The following is a 16,987-nucleotide window of genomic DNA, read 5'->3' as shown; positions in this document are numbered from 1 at the left end:
GCTGTACGCTGTGTATTTTTCAGAAATGTTTTAAGATGAGTAATTAGGTAATACACGTTGCTCTCTGTAGTTATTCTAGTCGCTTTGGGTGAGTTTTGTGATAGTGGCTGCAATGGTAAACTGTGATTTATACCTGAAAAATGCACATTTTTCTAAAAAAACATATGCTATACCATAAATATGTTATCAGACTGTCATCTTATGAAGTTGTTTCTTGGTTAGTGGCTATATATATCTTTATTTAGTCGAATTAGTGATAGCTACTGATGGAGTAAAAAAATGGTGGACAAAAAAAAGTTGTGTCTTTTGCTATGGTGGTTAGCTAATAGAAATACATATTTTGTCTTCCTGTAAAACATTTTAAAAATCAGAAATGATGGCTGGATTCACAAGATGTTGGGCTTTCATTTGCTGTATGCTGTGTATTTTTCAGAAATGTTTTAGGATGAGTATTTTGGTAATTGACGTCGGTCTCTGTAATTATTCCGGCTGCTTCCAACGCTATTTCAGATTGCAGCTGCAATGTAGAACTGTGATTTATACCTGAAATATGCACATTTTTCTAAAAAAAACATATGCTATACCATAAATATGTTATCAGACTGTCATCTTATGAAGTTGTTTCTTGGTTAGTGGCTATATATATCTTTATTTAGTCGAAATTGTGATAGCTGCCCATGCAGGAAAAAAATGGTGGAGAAATAAAAGTTGTGTCTTTTGCTATCGTGGTTAGCTAATAGATTTACATATTGTGTCTTCCCTGTAAAACATTTTAAAAATCAGAATAAATAAAAATGATGGCTGGATTCACAAGATCTGTATCTTTCATCTGGTGTCTTGGACTTGTGATTTAATGATATTTAGATGCTAGTATTTACTTGTGACGCTATGCTAGGCTATGCTAGTCAGCTTTTTTACTGTGGGGGGTGCTCCCGGATCCGGGATGAGTACCAAGTAAAATTAATGGAAGATGTTGGTTTCCTTTTTCTTTAGGTCAGGGGTTCCCAAACTTTTTTGGCCCCCGTTCCCATTATAATACCTGAAATTCCAACGACCCAAACCATGTGAAAAAAAGTATGTAATTACCAACCAATGTTAACTTTTTTTATTTGGGGCTATGGCAGTCAATTTGAAAAACATTCTAACAGTATTTCTGATTGTCTTCTCAACTCACCATCACATACTTATAATGTGGGGCTATGAAGTCAATTGCAAATGAGTCTGACATAATGTTTCTTATCTCACCACCACTAATGAGATGGGTATGCTTGAAGCATGTCACATCGGAGCTTTTTAAAGTCAGGGGGCAAGGTTGACAGTGCGCACCTGATCTCTGCTGTCACATCAAACCTGGATCGATATTTGTTTTTCATGCAGACGAGAGCAGTGAATCCAGCTTGACACAGATATGAGCTGGGGAAGGGTAGCCTACCATGAGTTCTATGGTGCTTTCAAGACAACTGAGAACTCAGAAAAATACAAGGTCAAATCATGAGGTCAGTGATCTTTAAGTCGGAAAGTCAGACCTCTAGAAAGAGGCCTGAGTTCCCGAGTTGGAATTCCAAGTTGGTTGACTGCTTAGGGCTGTTACGGTGACAGTATTACCTCCACTCCGGGGGTCACGAGTCATGATGGTAGTCAAATTCCACGTGACCGTTTAGTCACGGTAATTAGGCTTCTCCAAGCTCTGATGCTGCTGATGGTCATTAGTAGCCTACCAAACTTGCTAACTAACTGGTACTCAGCACTCTATTGTCCCTCAAATCACACTGACATTAATGGATATGTGATCGAAAATCTAATCAAACATGTAATGGATAATGGATTTATTGTGAAGGTGTACGCTATATTACATAGATTTATTAGACTTTTTAAAATGTAGATGTTCCAAAGGCCTGAATCAGTGGCTTGTAGGCTATGCCGTGGAAGCCAGGAGATGCTAAATGGGTTTATGTTAATTAACGGTCAGTTACCATGAGATTGGCAGTTATTTGCTTGACAATCACCTTCTTGACCGCCACAGCCCTATGACTGTTCAAAATATTTTTTCCCAGACGGAGCTTGTTTCTTTCCAAGTTCCTAGTAGTCTTGAATGCACTGAAGTCAGAAGTCAGTGATTTCTGAGTTCCGAGTTCCCAGTTGTTTTGAATGCTGCATTTAATGCTCAGAGGGAGATGGCAGGGTATTCCCTTTGAGTCAAAGCCAATTTATGCTTCATGCTTTGTATGGAGGGTGTGATCCAATTGCGGAGCCTCCGGGGGCATGCAGTGGCCAAATCAAGCTCCGTACTGCATTGTCATTCACCTCTCAAATTTTGTAACAATGTGCAGGGCTCTGTATAGCTCCACCTTGACATGATTGGTTGATGGTAGCTCTGCTCTGCAAAGTGCAAAAAATATGTTTACTCTGACTTCTGCAGAGGCCGCTTTACAGTAAACACTGTACGGCCATTGCAGATGTCAGATTGACCATGCAGAGCCTTTTAGGAACCAAAACTCCACCGTAGTGACGTGTGAATGCGTTGTATGCGGCATTCGGTCACATGACAGTTCAATCAGCTGTTCGATTTCACTTACCATGTCAACTGAGCCAGGATCACAGTCAAAAGGATTGGGAAGTAGGTCCGTCCCAAAGTGCTCTTCCAAGCGTCGGAGGTGAGCCGTCATCACTCATGCCGGACACTTACTGATGCTGTTTTCTGTTATTACACAGAAAGTCAACCAAGTCTTTTTTTGTACATCTATTGTGAATGACAACAGTTCCTCTCTCAATGCGAAAAATCTTTCCAACACTCCCCCTCGATAACCACCAAGCCTCCGTGTGAAGTACTGTAGACATATGTTCTATTTCACACCGATGTGTGGTGGTTATCAAGGGCGAGCGTTGGAAAGATTTTTCTAATTGAGAGAGGAACTTTTGTCATTCACAATGGATGTAAAATAAACAGATTTGGTTGACTTTCTGTGCTCTTGTCATGCTCTGATCCCATGTCTCCACGTAGTTTGGCAAGCAGGTATGCGCACAGTCGATGTGGTTTGATGTAGTTTACAATCAAGTTACCTGTTGCAGTATATGTATCTCCGAGTTCTGTGCTCAGCTCTTTTTCCGCCAGTTGCTCTCTGTGTATGACGTGTGTCATACAGTGCATCCATATGGCAGAGGGAGATACATTCATAACTGGAGTGCAGAGACCTGCTTGCCATCCCGTGATGGATGGAGCCCCATCTGTGTAAAAGCCCACCATTCCAACCCATATGGAATCTGTTTTTCATCAATATAGCCAGGCAGCTATCATGAAATTCTCTCACCCGGTTATTGTCATGCAAAAGACTGCCGGACTCATGGTAATTGACAGTTAATTAACATAAACAAGGTTCATTTCTCCGGGCCTCCACACACTGGCTACACCCCAAAAATTAGGGGTTCAACAAGGGTTTTTCTAAGATTCTCAAAGTTCTTCGAAGAACCTTAGGATTCTTGGCACTGAAAATTGTACCCAAAGGTTTCTTCCAAGAACCCCAAAGGAGGAGGGGTTCATCGAGGAACCGCCTTAGTGGTGGGGGTTCTTGCAGGAACCTAACTGCCCAACTGAAACATTTGGATTTGAATTTGAAAGGACAGCAGGTGCAGGCACCTAACGGAAAAATGTAAAGATCTCCTAAATTTATTTTTATTTTTACATTTTACCCCCTTTACCCCCAATTTCGTGGTATCCAATTGTTAGTAATTAATATCTTGTCTCATCGCTACAACTCCCGTACGGGCTCGGGAGAGACGAAGGTCGAAAGCCATGCGTCCTCCGAAACACAATACAACCCAACCAAACTGCACTGCTTCTTAACACAGCGCGCCTCCAACCCGGAAGCCAGCCGCACCAATGTGTCAGAGGAAACACCGTGCACCTGGCTACCTTGGTTGGCGCGCACTGCGCCCGGCCCGCCACAGGAGTCGCTGGTGCGCGATGAGACAAGGATGGCCCTACCGGCCAAACCCTCCCTAACCCGGACGACGCTAGGCCAATTGTGCGTCGCCCCACGGACCTCCCGGTCGCGGCCGGCTGCGACAGAGCCTGGGCGCGAACCCAGAGTCTCTGGTGGCACAGCTAGCGCTGCGATGCAGTGCCCTAGACCACCTCAATTCTAGGCCATCTCCTCTTGATACACCAAGTCACTCGGCTCTGTCATATCCTCACATGGTCTATCCCCCCCCCCCCCCCCTCTGACACCCAGGTGGCGACACTATATCTGCGGGCCTGGCAGATATCTCAGCTTGGATGTCGGAACACCATCTCAAGCTCAACCTCGAAAAGACGGAGCTTCTCTTCCTCCTGGGAAAGGCCTACCCACTCCAAGACCTCTCCATCACGGTTGACAACTCCACGGTGTCCCCCTCCCAGAGTGCAAATAACCTTGACATGACCCTGAAAACACCCTGTCGTTCTCTGCAAACATCAAAACAGTGACTCTCTCCTGCAGGTTAGTTCTCTACAAACATCAAACTCAACTATATGTGCAATTAATTATCAGGTAGAACAGAAAACCAGTTGGCTACAGACTTCATAGGGTAAGAAATTAGTACCCCGCTCTACAACATCCGTAAAGTATGCCCCTATCTCATACAGGAAGCTGGCACAGGTCCTAATTCTGGACTACTGCAACTTGCTGTTGGCTGGGCTCCCCGCTTGTGCCATTAAACCCTTGCAACTTTTTCAGAACATTGTAGCCCGCCTGGTGTTCAACCTTCTCAAGTTCTCCCATGTCACCCCGCTCCTCTGCACATGCCACTGGCTTCCAGTCGAAGCTCGCATCCACTACAAGACCATGGTACTTGCATACGGAGCAGCAAGCGGAACTGAACTTCCCTACTGTGAGCGGACCAAGTACTTGGAGGTTGCTCTAAAGCGGAAAGGTGGAATAAACGAGTCAGGAGCAGGTTTTCTTAGTTGAACAAAATTTTCTATTGAGGTGATTTTTTCCTTCTCAAACACTTCAACACAATCAAGGATGATATCCCAAGGATGATATCTCAAGGAAAACACAAATCTTCTTCACAAGAACAAGGAACACAAAGTGAGTATCTTTAAACTGTAACATAAATCACGGGTGTGTCACCGCCTTCACGATCCGTCCGTGGAGAGCTCCCTTCAGATGGTCGTCCGGATCCGTGGTGACCATCCCCAAGAGGTGGTGTGTCCCCTTCTCCCTTCTGAAAGGTACGTCCTCTCCTTTGTAGAAGTAAACACTCTTTTCTCCCCTCTCTGCCGGTTCCCTCCTCTCTCTTGTAGGGGAAAGAGAATAGCTCATTAGTACCGTCAGCTGTGCTTAATTGCCTCTGATCACCTTGACTCACATTACGGGCTGGGCTACTGTCCGTGGGAGCAGCCTGCCCTCTGGTGGTCCTTCCACACTACCTACATCCCAACCCAAGCACTCTGTTCTGACATCTTTGGTCTCTTGGCCACCCCACCTGTACGGGAGGGAAGCTCCCGCTCAGCCCAGTCCAAACTCTTCTCTCTCCTGGCACCCCAATGGTGGAACCAGCTTCTGCCTGAAGCTAGGTCAGCAGGGTCCCTGCCCTTCTTCCGAAAAAATCCCAATCCCTACCTCTTCAAAGAGTATCTTAAATAAAGCCACAGCACCGCCTGCAAACCCTCCTCACCCCGACCTTTTCTGAACTAACACTCATACTTGATTTTTTCTGGATGAGAGCGTCTGCTAAATGACTCAAATGTAAAAAAATATATATATTTTTTATTTAACCTTTATTTAACTACGCAAGTCAGTTAAGAACAAATTCTTATTTACAATGACGGCCTACCAAAAGGCAAAAGGCCTCCTGTGGGGACGGGAGCTGGGATTAAAAACAAAAATAAATAAAATAAAATTCAGGACAAAACACACATCACGACAAGAGAGACAACACAACACAACATAAAGAGAGACCTAAGACAACAACATAGCATGGCAGCAACACATGACAACAACATGGTAGCAACCCAACATGACAACAACATGGTAGCAACACAACATGGCAGCAGCACAACATGGTAGCAGCACAAAACAGGTTACAAACATTATTGGGCACAGACAACAGCACAAAGGGCAAGAAGGTAGAGACAACAATACATCACGCAAAGCAGCCACAACTGTCAGTAAGAGTGTCCATGATTGAGTCTTTGAATGAAGAGATTGAGATAAAACTGTCCAGTTTGAGTGTTTGTTGCAGCTTGTTCCAGTCGGTAGCTGCAGCGATCTTAAAAGACAAGCGACCCAGGGATGTGTGTGCTTTGGGGACCTTCAACAGAATGTGACTGGCAGAACGGGTGTTGTATGTGGAGGATGAGGGCTGCAGTAGATATCTCAAATTGAAGGGCACATTTCCATCCCCTGCACTGGCTTTGGAGGGTAGCTCTTCAAAGCAGCGTGTAGTGTGTGCCATGTGTACCAGCAACAGGACCAGCTGTAGCTCTGTGTTTGATCTTCATAAAGAAATGGTCAAGATGAACTTATGTTGCATCGCCTGTCTTTACACTAATGAGCCTTGCTTCTTCTTTATTCACGCTCTCTCTCTCCATATCTCTCTCCCACTCTCTTTCTCTCTCCCACACTCTCTCTCCTGCCTACCTCCATCTATCCCTCTCTTTCTATCGCTATCCCTCTCTCTCCCCCCGCTCTCTCTCCCCCTACCTTCATCTCTCTCTCTATGTAGAGATATGTGCTTCACCAGGTCGTGGTGTTGGTAGCATGACCAGATCCTTTCCACTGGGCACAGACATCAGGTCAACGTCTAGTTTTGATTTACATTTGGTTGAGTTTTCAACTAATGTGAATTCAACATGAAATCAACAGAAAATTGCACGAGGTCAAAAGACGAAATGCCCTTACGTTGATGACTTTTTGCAAATCCAATCAGTTTTCCACGTTGACTCAACGTCAGTACATAGATCTTTGGGGTTGAAATGACGTAGAAACAACATTGATTCAAACAGTTTTTGCCCAGTGGGTTGTTATCCTAATGAGCTCTTTGATTTTCTCAAGTCATGGCTCCTTCCTAGCATGTTGTTAATGAGTCAGGTCTAGCTTACCTGACCGAGTTGACAAGCAGTCGTTAGTGAGTGATCCTGTAAAATATGAAAACATATTTTAATTTCAGTGAACATAGTGGCCTTTTGGTACAGACATTCTATACAGTTGCATGAGAGAACTTCGCATTTTAACTATACTGAACAAAAATATGATGCTTCTTTACATCCCTGTTAGTGAGCATTTCTACTTTGCCAAGATAATCTATCCACCTGACAGGTGTGGCATATCAAGAAGATGATTAAACAGCATGACCATTACACAGGGGCACCTTGTGCTGGGGACAATAAAAGGCCACTCTAAAATGTGCCGTTGTGTCACACAACCCAATGCCACAGATGTCTCAAGTGTTGAGGGAACGTGCAATTGGCATGCTAACTGCAGGAATGTCCACCAGAGCTGTTGCCAGAAAATGTAATGTTAATTTCTCTACCATAAGCCGCCTCCAATGTAATTACCGTGAATTTAGCATGTCCAACCAGCCAACAGCAGACCACGTGTAACCACGCCAGCTCGGGACCACCACATCCAGCTTCTTCACCTGGGGGATTGTCTGAGACCAGCCACCAGGACAGCTGATGAAACTGTAGGTTTGCACAACCAAAGTATGTTTAGAAACCGTCTCAGAGAAGCTCATCTGCGTGCTCGTCATCCTCACCGACTTCAGTGGGAAATAATCACCTTTGATGGCCACTGGCATGCTGGAGAAGTGTGCTCTTCCTGGATGAATCTCGGTTTCAACTGTACCGGGCAGATGGCTGACAGCTGTGTAGCGTAGTGTGGGCGAGTGGTTTGCTGATGTCAATGTTGTGAACAGAGTGCCCCATGGTGGCAGTGGGGTTATGGTGTGGGCAGGCATAAGCTATGAACAATGAACACATTTGCATTTTAATGGATCACCTCATGCTTCAGCATGATAATGCACGGCCCCATGTCGCAAGGATCTGTACAGAATTCCTGGAAGCTGAAAATGTCCCAGTTCTTCCATTGCCTGCATACTCCATTGCCTGCATAGAAATGTCACCCATTGCGCATGTTTGAGATGCTCTGGATCTACGTGTACGTCAACGTGTTCTAATTCCCCGACAATATCCAGTAACTTTGCACAGCCATTGAAAAGGATTGGGACAACATTCCACAGGCCATAATCAACAGCCTGATCAATTTTATGTGAATTGCATGAGGCAATTGGTGGTCATACTGACTGGTTTTCTGGTACACGCGCATACTTTTGTTTGAAAGTTATCTGTATTCCGAGTCATGTGAAATCCATAGATTAGGGCCTAATGGATTTCTTTGAATTGACAGATTTCCTTATATGAACTGTAACATCTTTGAACTTGTTGCACGTTGCGTTTATATTTTTATTCCGTGTACATAGTTTTCAAATTGTGGTGCAACATCCACTGACTATGAATAGTACAGTCGTGGCCAAAAGTTTTGAGAATGACACAAATATTAATTTCCACAAACTTTGCTGCTTCAGTGTCTTTAGATATTTTTATCAGATGTTACTAATTTATCAGATGTTACTAATTACAAGCATTTCATAGGTGTCAAAGGCTTTTATTGACAATTACATGAAGTTGATGCAAAGAGTCAATATTTCCAGTGTTGACCATTCTTTTCAAGACCTCTGCAATCCGTCCTGGCATGCTGTCAATGAACTTCTGGGCCACATCCTGACTGATGGCAGCCCATTCTTGCATAATCAATGCTTGGAGTTTGTCAGAATTTGTGGGTTTTTGTTTGTCCACCCGCCTCTTGAGGATTGACCACAAGTTCTCAATGGGATTACGGTCTGGGTTTTCTGGCCATTTCTGGCCATGGACCCAAAATATCAATGCTTTGTTCCCCGAGCCACTTAGTTATCACTTTTGCCTTATGGCAAGGTGCTCCATCATGCTGGAAAAGGCATTGTTCGTCACCAAACTGTTCCTGGATGGTTGGGAGAAGTTGCTCTCGGAGGATGTGTTGGTACCATTCTTTATTCATGGCTGTGTTCTTAGGCAAAATTGTGAGTGAGCCCACTCCCTTGGCTGAGAAGCAACCCCACACATGAATGGTCTCAGGATGCTTTACTGTTGGCATGACACAGGACTGATGGTAGCGCTCACCTTGTCTTCTCCGGACAAGTTTTTTTCCGGATGCCCCAAACAATCGGAAAGGGGATTCATCAGAGAAAATGACTTTACCCCAGTCCTCAGCAGTCCAATCCCTGTACCTTTTGCAGAATATCAGTCTGTCCCTGATGTTTTTCCTGGAGAGAAGTGGCTTCTTTGCTGCCCTTCTTGACACCAGGCCATCCTCCAAAAGTCTTCGCCTCACTGTGCGTGCAGATGCACTCACACCTGCCTGCTGCCATTCCTGAGCAAGCTCTGTACTGGTGGTGCCCCGATCCTGCAGCTGAATCAACTTTAGGAGACGGTCCTGGCGCTTGCTGGACTTTCTTATGCGTCCTGAAGCCTTCTTCACAACAATTGAACCGCTATCCTTGAAGTTCTTGATGATCCGATAAATGGTTGATTTAGGTGCACTCTTACTGGCAACAATATCCTTGCCTGTGAAGCCCTTATTGTGCAAAGCAATGATGATGGCACGTGTTTCCTTGCAGGTAACCATGGTTGACAGAGGAAGAACAATGATTCCAAGCACCACCCTCCTTTTGAAGCTTCCAGTCTGTTATTCGAACTCAATCAGCATGACAGAGTGATCTCCAGCCTTGTCCTAGTCAACACTCACACCTGTGTTAACGAGGGAATCACTGACATGATGTTAGCTGGTCCTTTTGTGGCAGGGCTGAAATGCAGTGGAAATGTTTTTGGGGGGATTCAGTTAATTTGCATGGCAAAGAGGGACTTTGCAATTAATTGCAATTCAGCTGATCACTCTTCATAACATTCTGGAATATATGCAAATTGCCATCATACAAACTGAGGCAGCAGACTTTGTGAAAATTTATATTTGTGTCATTCTCAAAACCTTTGAGTACTGCCTTTGGGTGCAATTCTTTTTAAATGACAAACGCCATTAACTGAACATAAAACTGGACATAAACCACGACTGCACCATTCAGGGTAACGTTCGTTATATTGTTTGTGTGACCAATGGGACCAATAGTTTTTGCTTTGTCTCAATACAAACTTTTACGACTTCATGAGTAAACATATTTTATTACATGCAGCCCCAAACAAACAGTCAACAATCTTTTCAAAACACACAGCAGCAATGGCGAGGTACACTATATATATAAAAGTATGTGGACACCTTTTAAAATTAGTGGATTCGACTATTTCAGCCACACCCATTGCTGACAGGAGGATAAAATTGAGCTTTGGCGGATGCCAGGAGAACGCTACCATAGTGCCAACTAAAGTTTGGTGGAGGAGGAATTATGGTCTGGGGCTGTTTTTCATGGTTCGGGCAAGGCCCATTAGTTCCAGTGAAGGAAAATCTTAACGATACAGCATACAATGACGTTCTAGACGATTCTGTGCTTCCAATTTTGTGGCAACAGTTTGGGAAGGCCGTTTCCTGTTTCAGCATGACAATGCCGTGTACAAGAACTTGACTGTCATGCACAGAGCCCTGACTCAACTCCATCAAATACCTTTGAGATTAATTGCAACGCAGATTGCGAGCCAGGCCTAATTGCCCAACATCAGTGCCCGACCTCACTAATGCTCTTGTGACTGAATGGAAGCAAGTCCCTGCAGCAATGATCTAGTGGAAAGCCTAATTGCCCAACCTCACTAATGCTCTTGTGGCTGAATGGAAGCAAGTCCCTGCAGCAATGATCTAGTGGAAAGCCTAATTGCCCAACCTCACTAATGCTCTTGTGGCTGAATGGAAGCAAGTCCCCGCAGCAATGATCTAGTGGAAAGCCTTCCCAGAACAGTGAAAGCTGTTATAACAGCAAAGGGGGGACCGACTCCATATTAATGCCCATGATTTTGGAATGAAATGTTTGACAAGGAGGTGTCCACATACTTTTGGTCATGTAGAGTATGTTTGACCTCGAAACATGAAAAATACAACTTCTCACAAGTAAAGCCAGCCACCACAACCACTATAAGCTTATACAGATCACAATTACATTATGACATTTCTAGAGATGCGTCCCAAATGGCACCTTATCCCCTATGCAGTGAGATACTTTTGACCAGAGCCCTGGTCAAAAACAGTGCACTATAAAGGGAATAGGGAGACATTTAAGACACACATAGATCTCATCTCCGACAGCCAAATACAGCAGAATCGGTTGACTGTGGGGGGAATTGCTTTGCTCCCACTGTTGATACATCTTTTAAAACACAAACACCTGGTTTCCATGCAGTGGGATGGATGCAATTTCAAAGCCTGAGGAAAATAATATTACCTGAGTAAAACAACACAAGTTTATGAGTAAATATGAGAGCAAAGTACAACGCCTTGTAAAAGATAACAAAGACCAAGGAAAAAGTTTATATCAAATTATTCAGAACTATGAAGCCATCTACAAAGAAAACATGCTGAGCATTTTTTTTATAAGGAAACACAATTAATACAGTATGTCAAACAACATGTTGATGAATGGACAATGCATGACATCAGCAAAACATCTAAATACTTATTCCAGATAACCAATCGTTGTTTGTGTTTGATCATTGTTAGGCACTTATGGCTGATGAAAATACAATAAAAATACATCAAACATGAGAAGAGGAATTCGCAAAGTTGGCAAAACGGCACAAACAGATCTGCTACCAGGCTAATTTTCATATCACAATATGGATTTTGAAATGATGGTGACGATCAAACACAATAGATGCAATATTAATAATTGGTATTGTTTTGGCAGATTCTCTCATCATTGGACATCAATATGATGGAAATATTAAACATAAACAAAACATATATTTTCTCTCAAATATGTAAACAGTCAGCTAGTAACTTTACAGCATGTTTACTCGAACACTTCGGATTTCTTTCACTGACCCATAGCTAGTGAATGCATGGTCTGTATCCATCCACATGCAGACAACAAGCGTGCCTCTGAGAAGCTTCTGACATGTTTACAAGTTATCACAACAAAATGAATCCAACTACACAATGCTCACAACAACCTCACTAACAAAATCATCAGAACAGCAAATACACATTTTTTGTATGTAAAGCATTAGTCAGTTAGCATAGTATGGTTGGATATGTCGGGATGGTGGACGGTGCATGCGATGCGATCAGCCTCAGACACTGTTGGGGTTGTAGCAGAGCATGTTGAGCTGCAGGTTCTCGTCCCAGTGTCTGAGGATGATAAAGAGCTGGTTGGCAGCAGACTTGACCGAGGCTAAGTCCTTTCCTTCAGGGATGCTCTGGGCACTGAGCCACATGCTAGCCTTAGCTGCTATCAGCTCCCACTCTATGAAGTAGCTGGCCGAGCTGTGTTCCAGCCAGGCCAGGGCTACAGCTGTGGCCCACACCATGCCCTCCGTATCCAGCCTCTTCTCAGACCCAAGGGGCACTGCTGGGGGGGGTTCCACACTCTCTGACTCCGAGCCACGTCCGCCGTCAGTCAGGGAGTGAGGGTAGAGAGGGGGCTCGGCGTAGGTGGTAGGGGTGGAAGGGCCGTCCAGGAAGAAAAGAGAAGATCCTGGCCCACCCTCCATCCGGAGACTCCTGGCCAGGTGTGAGGGGCTGTGGCCCGTCTGGCTGTGGCTGCTGACAGCCAGGTCTCCAGTCTGGTGGTGGCCTGCCAGGCTGGTCTCTGTTACCTTAGCTGAGCTCTCAAATGGAGACAGAGAGGTGGACTTGTGGCTGTCTTCTGCAGTGCTGCTGTCTGAGCGGCAACTGGCTGAGTGGGAGACGTGGTGACTCAGACTGACCCGGTGGCTGGTGAAGGGAGATGTCCACTTCAGCTTGTCCATGTGCACATTGATGGCCTCACACAGAGCGCTGTCCAGGCAGAACGCACCACACGCCAACTGTAAGGACACCTGTACCAGAGAGAGGGAGATGTAGGGTGAAAAAAGATAAACATTTATATTTTCAAAAACGTCACGTTTTGTCACCACTGAATTACGCACCAGAGGAATGTAGTCTTTTTTTTCATTCTCGCTCTCCGCTACAGAGTTGCTGGTTTTGCTGTGTGAGCCAAACATGAAGCCTCTGGCAGCCAGGGTCAGGAGTCTTGTCCGGCTGAGAGTCAGCCTGTAGAGGACAGGAGAGAGATGCAGCATCTCAAGATCAACTTCAAGTTTCATTCATTGCCATTTGTAAGCACAAATACATACACTGGATTTTCTCTGTGACATAACGAAGCATACGCAGCCCTTATTTCCTGCTCCTAGCATAACCCTGCCATTCTCAGCACATACCTATAGTTCAACATAATAACAACTGAACCCAGCCCTTATTTCCTGTTCCTAGCATAACCCTGCATTTTCGGCACATATCTATAGTTCAACATAATAACAACTGAACTCAATAAACACCAAATGCCTCTTCCGTTTATGTTATTTCATAACAAAGGGAACAAAGGAAACATATTGGTCGAAGCGTATTTTAAGATCCTTCCATCAGTAAGGATGCATAGCATCCTTAAGAATGGACCTCAAGGGCACTGGCACACAGTGAAATTGTTTTCATTTTGAGAAAGGAGGGGAAAGGGACATTTTTCCTACACTGGGAAATGTACAAATGATGCATAGCGGGAAAAGGCGACTGAGTGGTAATGTGTGCCTGAGAGATAAGATGAAATGGAGAAAGGAGACATTACATCACACAAAAACAATGCACTCGAAGTAGGGCTATCCCCAACTATAACTAATCTTACTCGACCGATTGATTGGTCAAAAAGTTAAAACGTGTATTTTTCCATATATGTGATTCGTTTAAGGAAACTAGGCGTATGTCGCACGTCACTACTTCACAGGAGAGGGATGTGAACATAAACATTTATTTTGTTGTCAAAATGTGTTTTTTGGCAGAAATGCCTTCTGAAACATCTGAACTTTCATGTGCCTTAATAACAAACTTGTATTCCATCCATAAATACAAATACATTTTTGAAATTCCAAGCCTAGTTGGTTTAGCCACGGAAAAAGACAGGAATCTTACCGCTAGCTATGATTGGCTGAGATAATGGATGGGCTGTACATGCCGGGAGATGACTTTGGATTGGTCTGCTATGTAGCATGCTTCTGTCTGTAACGTGAGCTGTTCAGTATGTGTTGATAGTCCTTTCTACCGCGCCATTTAAAAAAATATATAACGTTAGCCATCGAGAACTACAAAAGTTTTGCTACTTTTCTCAACAACGTTGATGCCCTGAATTTAGCAGGCACTATCAACAGTTCAGTTGGGAAAAGTTATGGACTACTTTCTGCACACGCCACGGTCAGTGTGAACCGGAGTGACTTGACACAACATTGGCCAAACAAGATGTAGCTACAAACAAAACGGAGTTAAATGGTTCCAGTCTGCCGTGAAACGTTCATCCATGTATATGGGTAATAGTCTAGCTACATTTTCAGATAAACATTTCTAATTTAGTCAGAAAGTCGTTTTTATTGCAAGTTAAAGCGTACTGTTAGTTAGCTAGGGAACGTTAGCGTGCTGGCTCACTAGCTAGCGTTACGTGTATGATCTGTCTAGTAATATTATTCGAATCAGAAATCAATTAGCATTTCTAGTTAAAGAAAAAATAACACATGACATTTTTTTCCCTTTCATGCTGAGTGGTTATCAAAAGGGAGAAATCTGGAAAGATTTTTAAATAGGCTATGTTGAGGAACTATTGTCATTCTCAATGGATGTAAAAAATAACACATGACATTTTTTTCCCTTTCATGCTGAGTGGTTATCGAAAGGGAGAAATCTGGAAAGATTTTTAAATAGGCTATGTTGAGGAACTATTGGCATTCTCAATGGATGTAAAAACAAACTTTGTTTACTTGCTGTTGGAGGCAAAAGAAAAAAATACCTTGAGAAGCTCCACAGTAATGGTGAGTTAAGACAATCAGAAATAGTAGCAGATCCCAAAATGGGCACATTTATAGGCCTACATTTGCGCCCAGGCCAGGTAGCCTAGGCCTACTTCTATGCGTAATCAGGTGGGTGTCCTTACTCAAAATCGACAGGAGCGCTCCAAGAAAAAGACAATTAATAAATTGACAACTCGTAAATGGAATGAAATAAGCAAAAACAGGTGTAGCCTAGGTTGTGTGCGCTGAAAACAACGTGTCCACTCCTACAATGACAATGGTAAGACTGTATCAGTTAATATATTGAATGTATTAACAGAAATGACCTTAAACTTCTTGTCAATAGGGGGGCGCTGTTTTCACTTTGGAAAAAATCGTGCCCAAATGAAACGGCCTCGTACTCTTTTCTAGATCATACAATATGCATATTATTATTACTATTGGATAGAAAACACTCAGAAGTTTCTAAAACTGTTTGAAATATGTCTGTGAGTAAAACAGAACTCATTTTGCAGCAAACTTCCATGCAGGAAGTGAAAAATCTGAAAACGAGGCTTTGTTTCAGGGCCTGCCTATTCAATTCCCTTATATTTATCGATATGCATGCACTTCATACGCCTTCCACTAGATGTCAACAGGCAGTGGAAGGTCGAATGGGGTGTCTAGCTTGATCTGAGGTCGAATGAGAGCTTTTGGAGTGGCAGGTCAGGAATTTTCTTTGTCTACCAAGGCGCGCGAAGTACCTCAACATTGTCTTCTGATAAGCGTTCGGTTTACACGGCGAATATCTCCAGCTCTGATTTTATTTGATACATGTGATAATAACATCGTAAAGTAGCTTTTAACCGAGTTTTATCAGTTTATTCAACGTTTATTAGGACTTTTGGAGTTTTCCGTTCTTTGCGTCGAGAGAAGATGGGAACGTTATCAACCTTGGCTAGCATTGTGGCGCGAATTCGACAGAAGAAAAGGACATTCTAAAACCAAACAACGATTTATTCTGGACCAAGGACTCCTTGTACATTCTGATGGAAGCTCAGCAAAAGTAAGAACAATTTATGATGTTATTTCGTATTTCTGTGGAAAATGTTGATTCCTATTCTCCGCCGTTTTGGTGAGCGCTGTCTCGTAATAACGCAAGCTGTATGTTATGGTAAAGTTATTTTTAAAAATCTAACACGGCGGTTGCATTAAGAACCAGTGTATCTTTCATTTGCCATACAACAAGTATTTTTATGTAAAGTTTATGATGAGTTCTTTGGTCAGATTAGGTGAGTGTCCAAAATAGCTCCGGACATTCTGGGGAAATGTTGCTACATATTCACAATGTATAACCACGGTTTGCAGCTCTAAATATGCACATTTTCGAACAAAACATAAGTGTATTGTATAACCTGATGTTATAAGACTGTCATCTGATGAAGTTGTTCAAGGTTAGTGATTAATTTTATATCTTTTGCTGGTTTTTGCGATAGCTACCTTTTGCGGTGAATAAATGCGTTGTGTGTTTGGCTATTGTGGTAAGCTAATATAATTCTATATTATGTTTTTGCTGTAAAACACTTAAAAAATCGGAAATATTGGCTGGATTCACAAGATGTTTATCTTTCATTTGCTGTACACCATGTATTTTTCATAAATGTTTTATGATGAGTATTTATGTATTTCACGTTGCTCTCTGTAATTATTCTGGCTGCTTCGGTGCTATTTGTGATGGTAGCTGCAATGTAAAACTATGATTTATACCTCAAATATGCACATTTTTCGAACAAAACATAAATGTATTGTATAACATGTTATAAGACTGTCATCTGATGAAGTTGTTTCTTGGTTAGTGACTAATTATATCTCCATTTGGTCGGTTTTGTGATAGCTACCTATGCGGTAGAAACATGGTGAAAATATGCGGTTGAGTCTTTGGCTATTGTGGTTAGCTAATATAAA

At 43.0% G+C, this 16,987-nt stretch overlaps 1 protein-coding gene across 2 annotated transcripts in view; it reads right to left on the bottom strand.

The window, feature by feature from the left end:
• Positions 1–10,239: 10,239 nt before the first annotated feature.
• The window catches only part of LOC139542357 (von Willebrand factor A domain-containing protein 5B1-like), a 48,136-nt gene continuing 41,388 nt past the window's right edge, over positions 10,240–16,987 (bottom strand). The window contains exons 21-23 of one of the 2 annotated variants that reach the window (XR_011668494.1): positions 13,145–13,268; positions 10,906–13,054; positions 10,240–10,755 (exon numbers count right to left, since the gene is read on the bottom strand). Coding sequence is in view for 1 of the 2 variants with exons in the window: in XM_071347677.1 (XP_071203778.1) it covers positions 12,308–13,054; positions 13,145–13,268 (871 nt within the window). In the remaining variant the exon portion in view is untranslated. Of the gene's footprint in view, positions 13,055–13,144; positions 13,269–16,987 lie in introns of both variants that reach the window. The other variant, XM_071347677.1, reaches the window with a different exon arrangement.

The sequence above is a fragment of the Salvelinus alpinus genome, chromosome 17 (assembly GCF_045679555.1).
Source record: "Salvelinus alpinus chromosome 17, SLU_Salpinus.1, whole genome shotgun sequence".
In the NCBI taxonomy this organism is placed as follows: Eukaryota; Metazoa; Chordata; class Actinopteri; order Salmoniformes; family Salmonidae; genus Salvelinus; species Salvelinus alpinus.
Note: the sequence above shows the minus strand (reverse complement) of the source record. Positions and strands in the feature narration are given on the sequence as shown.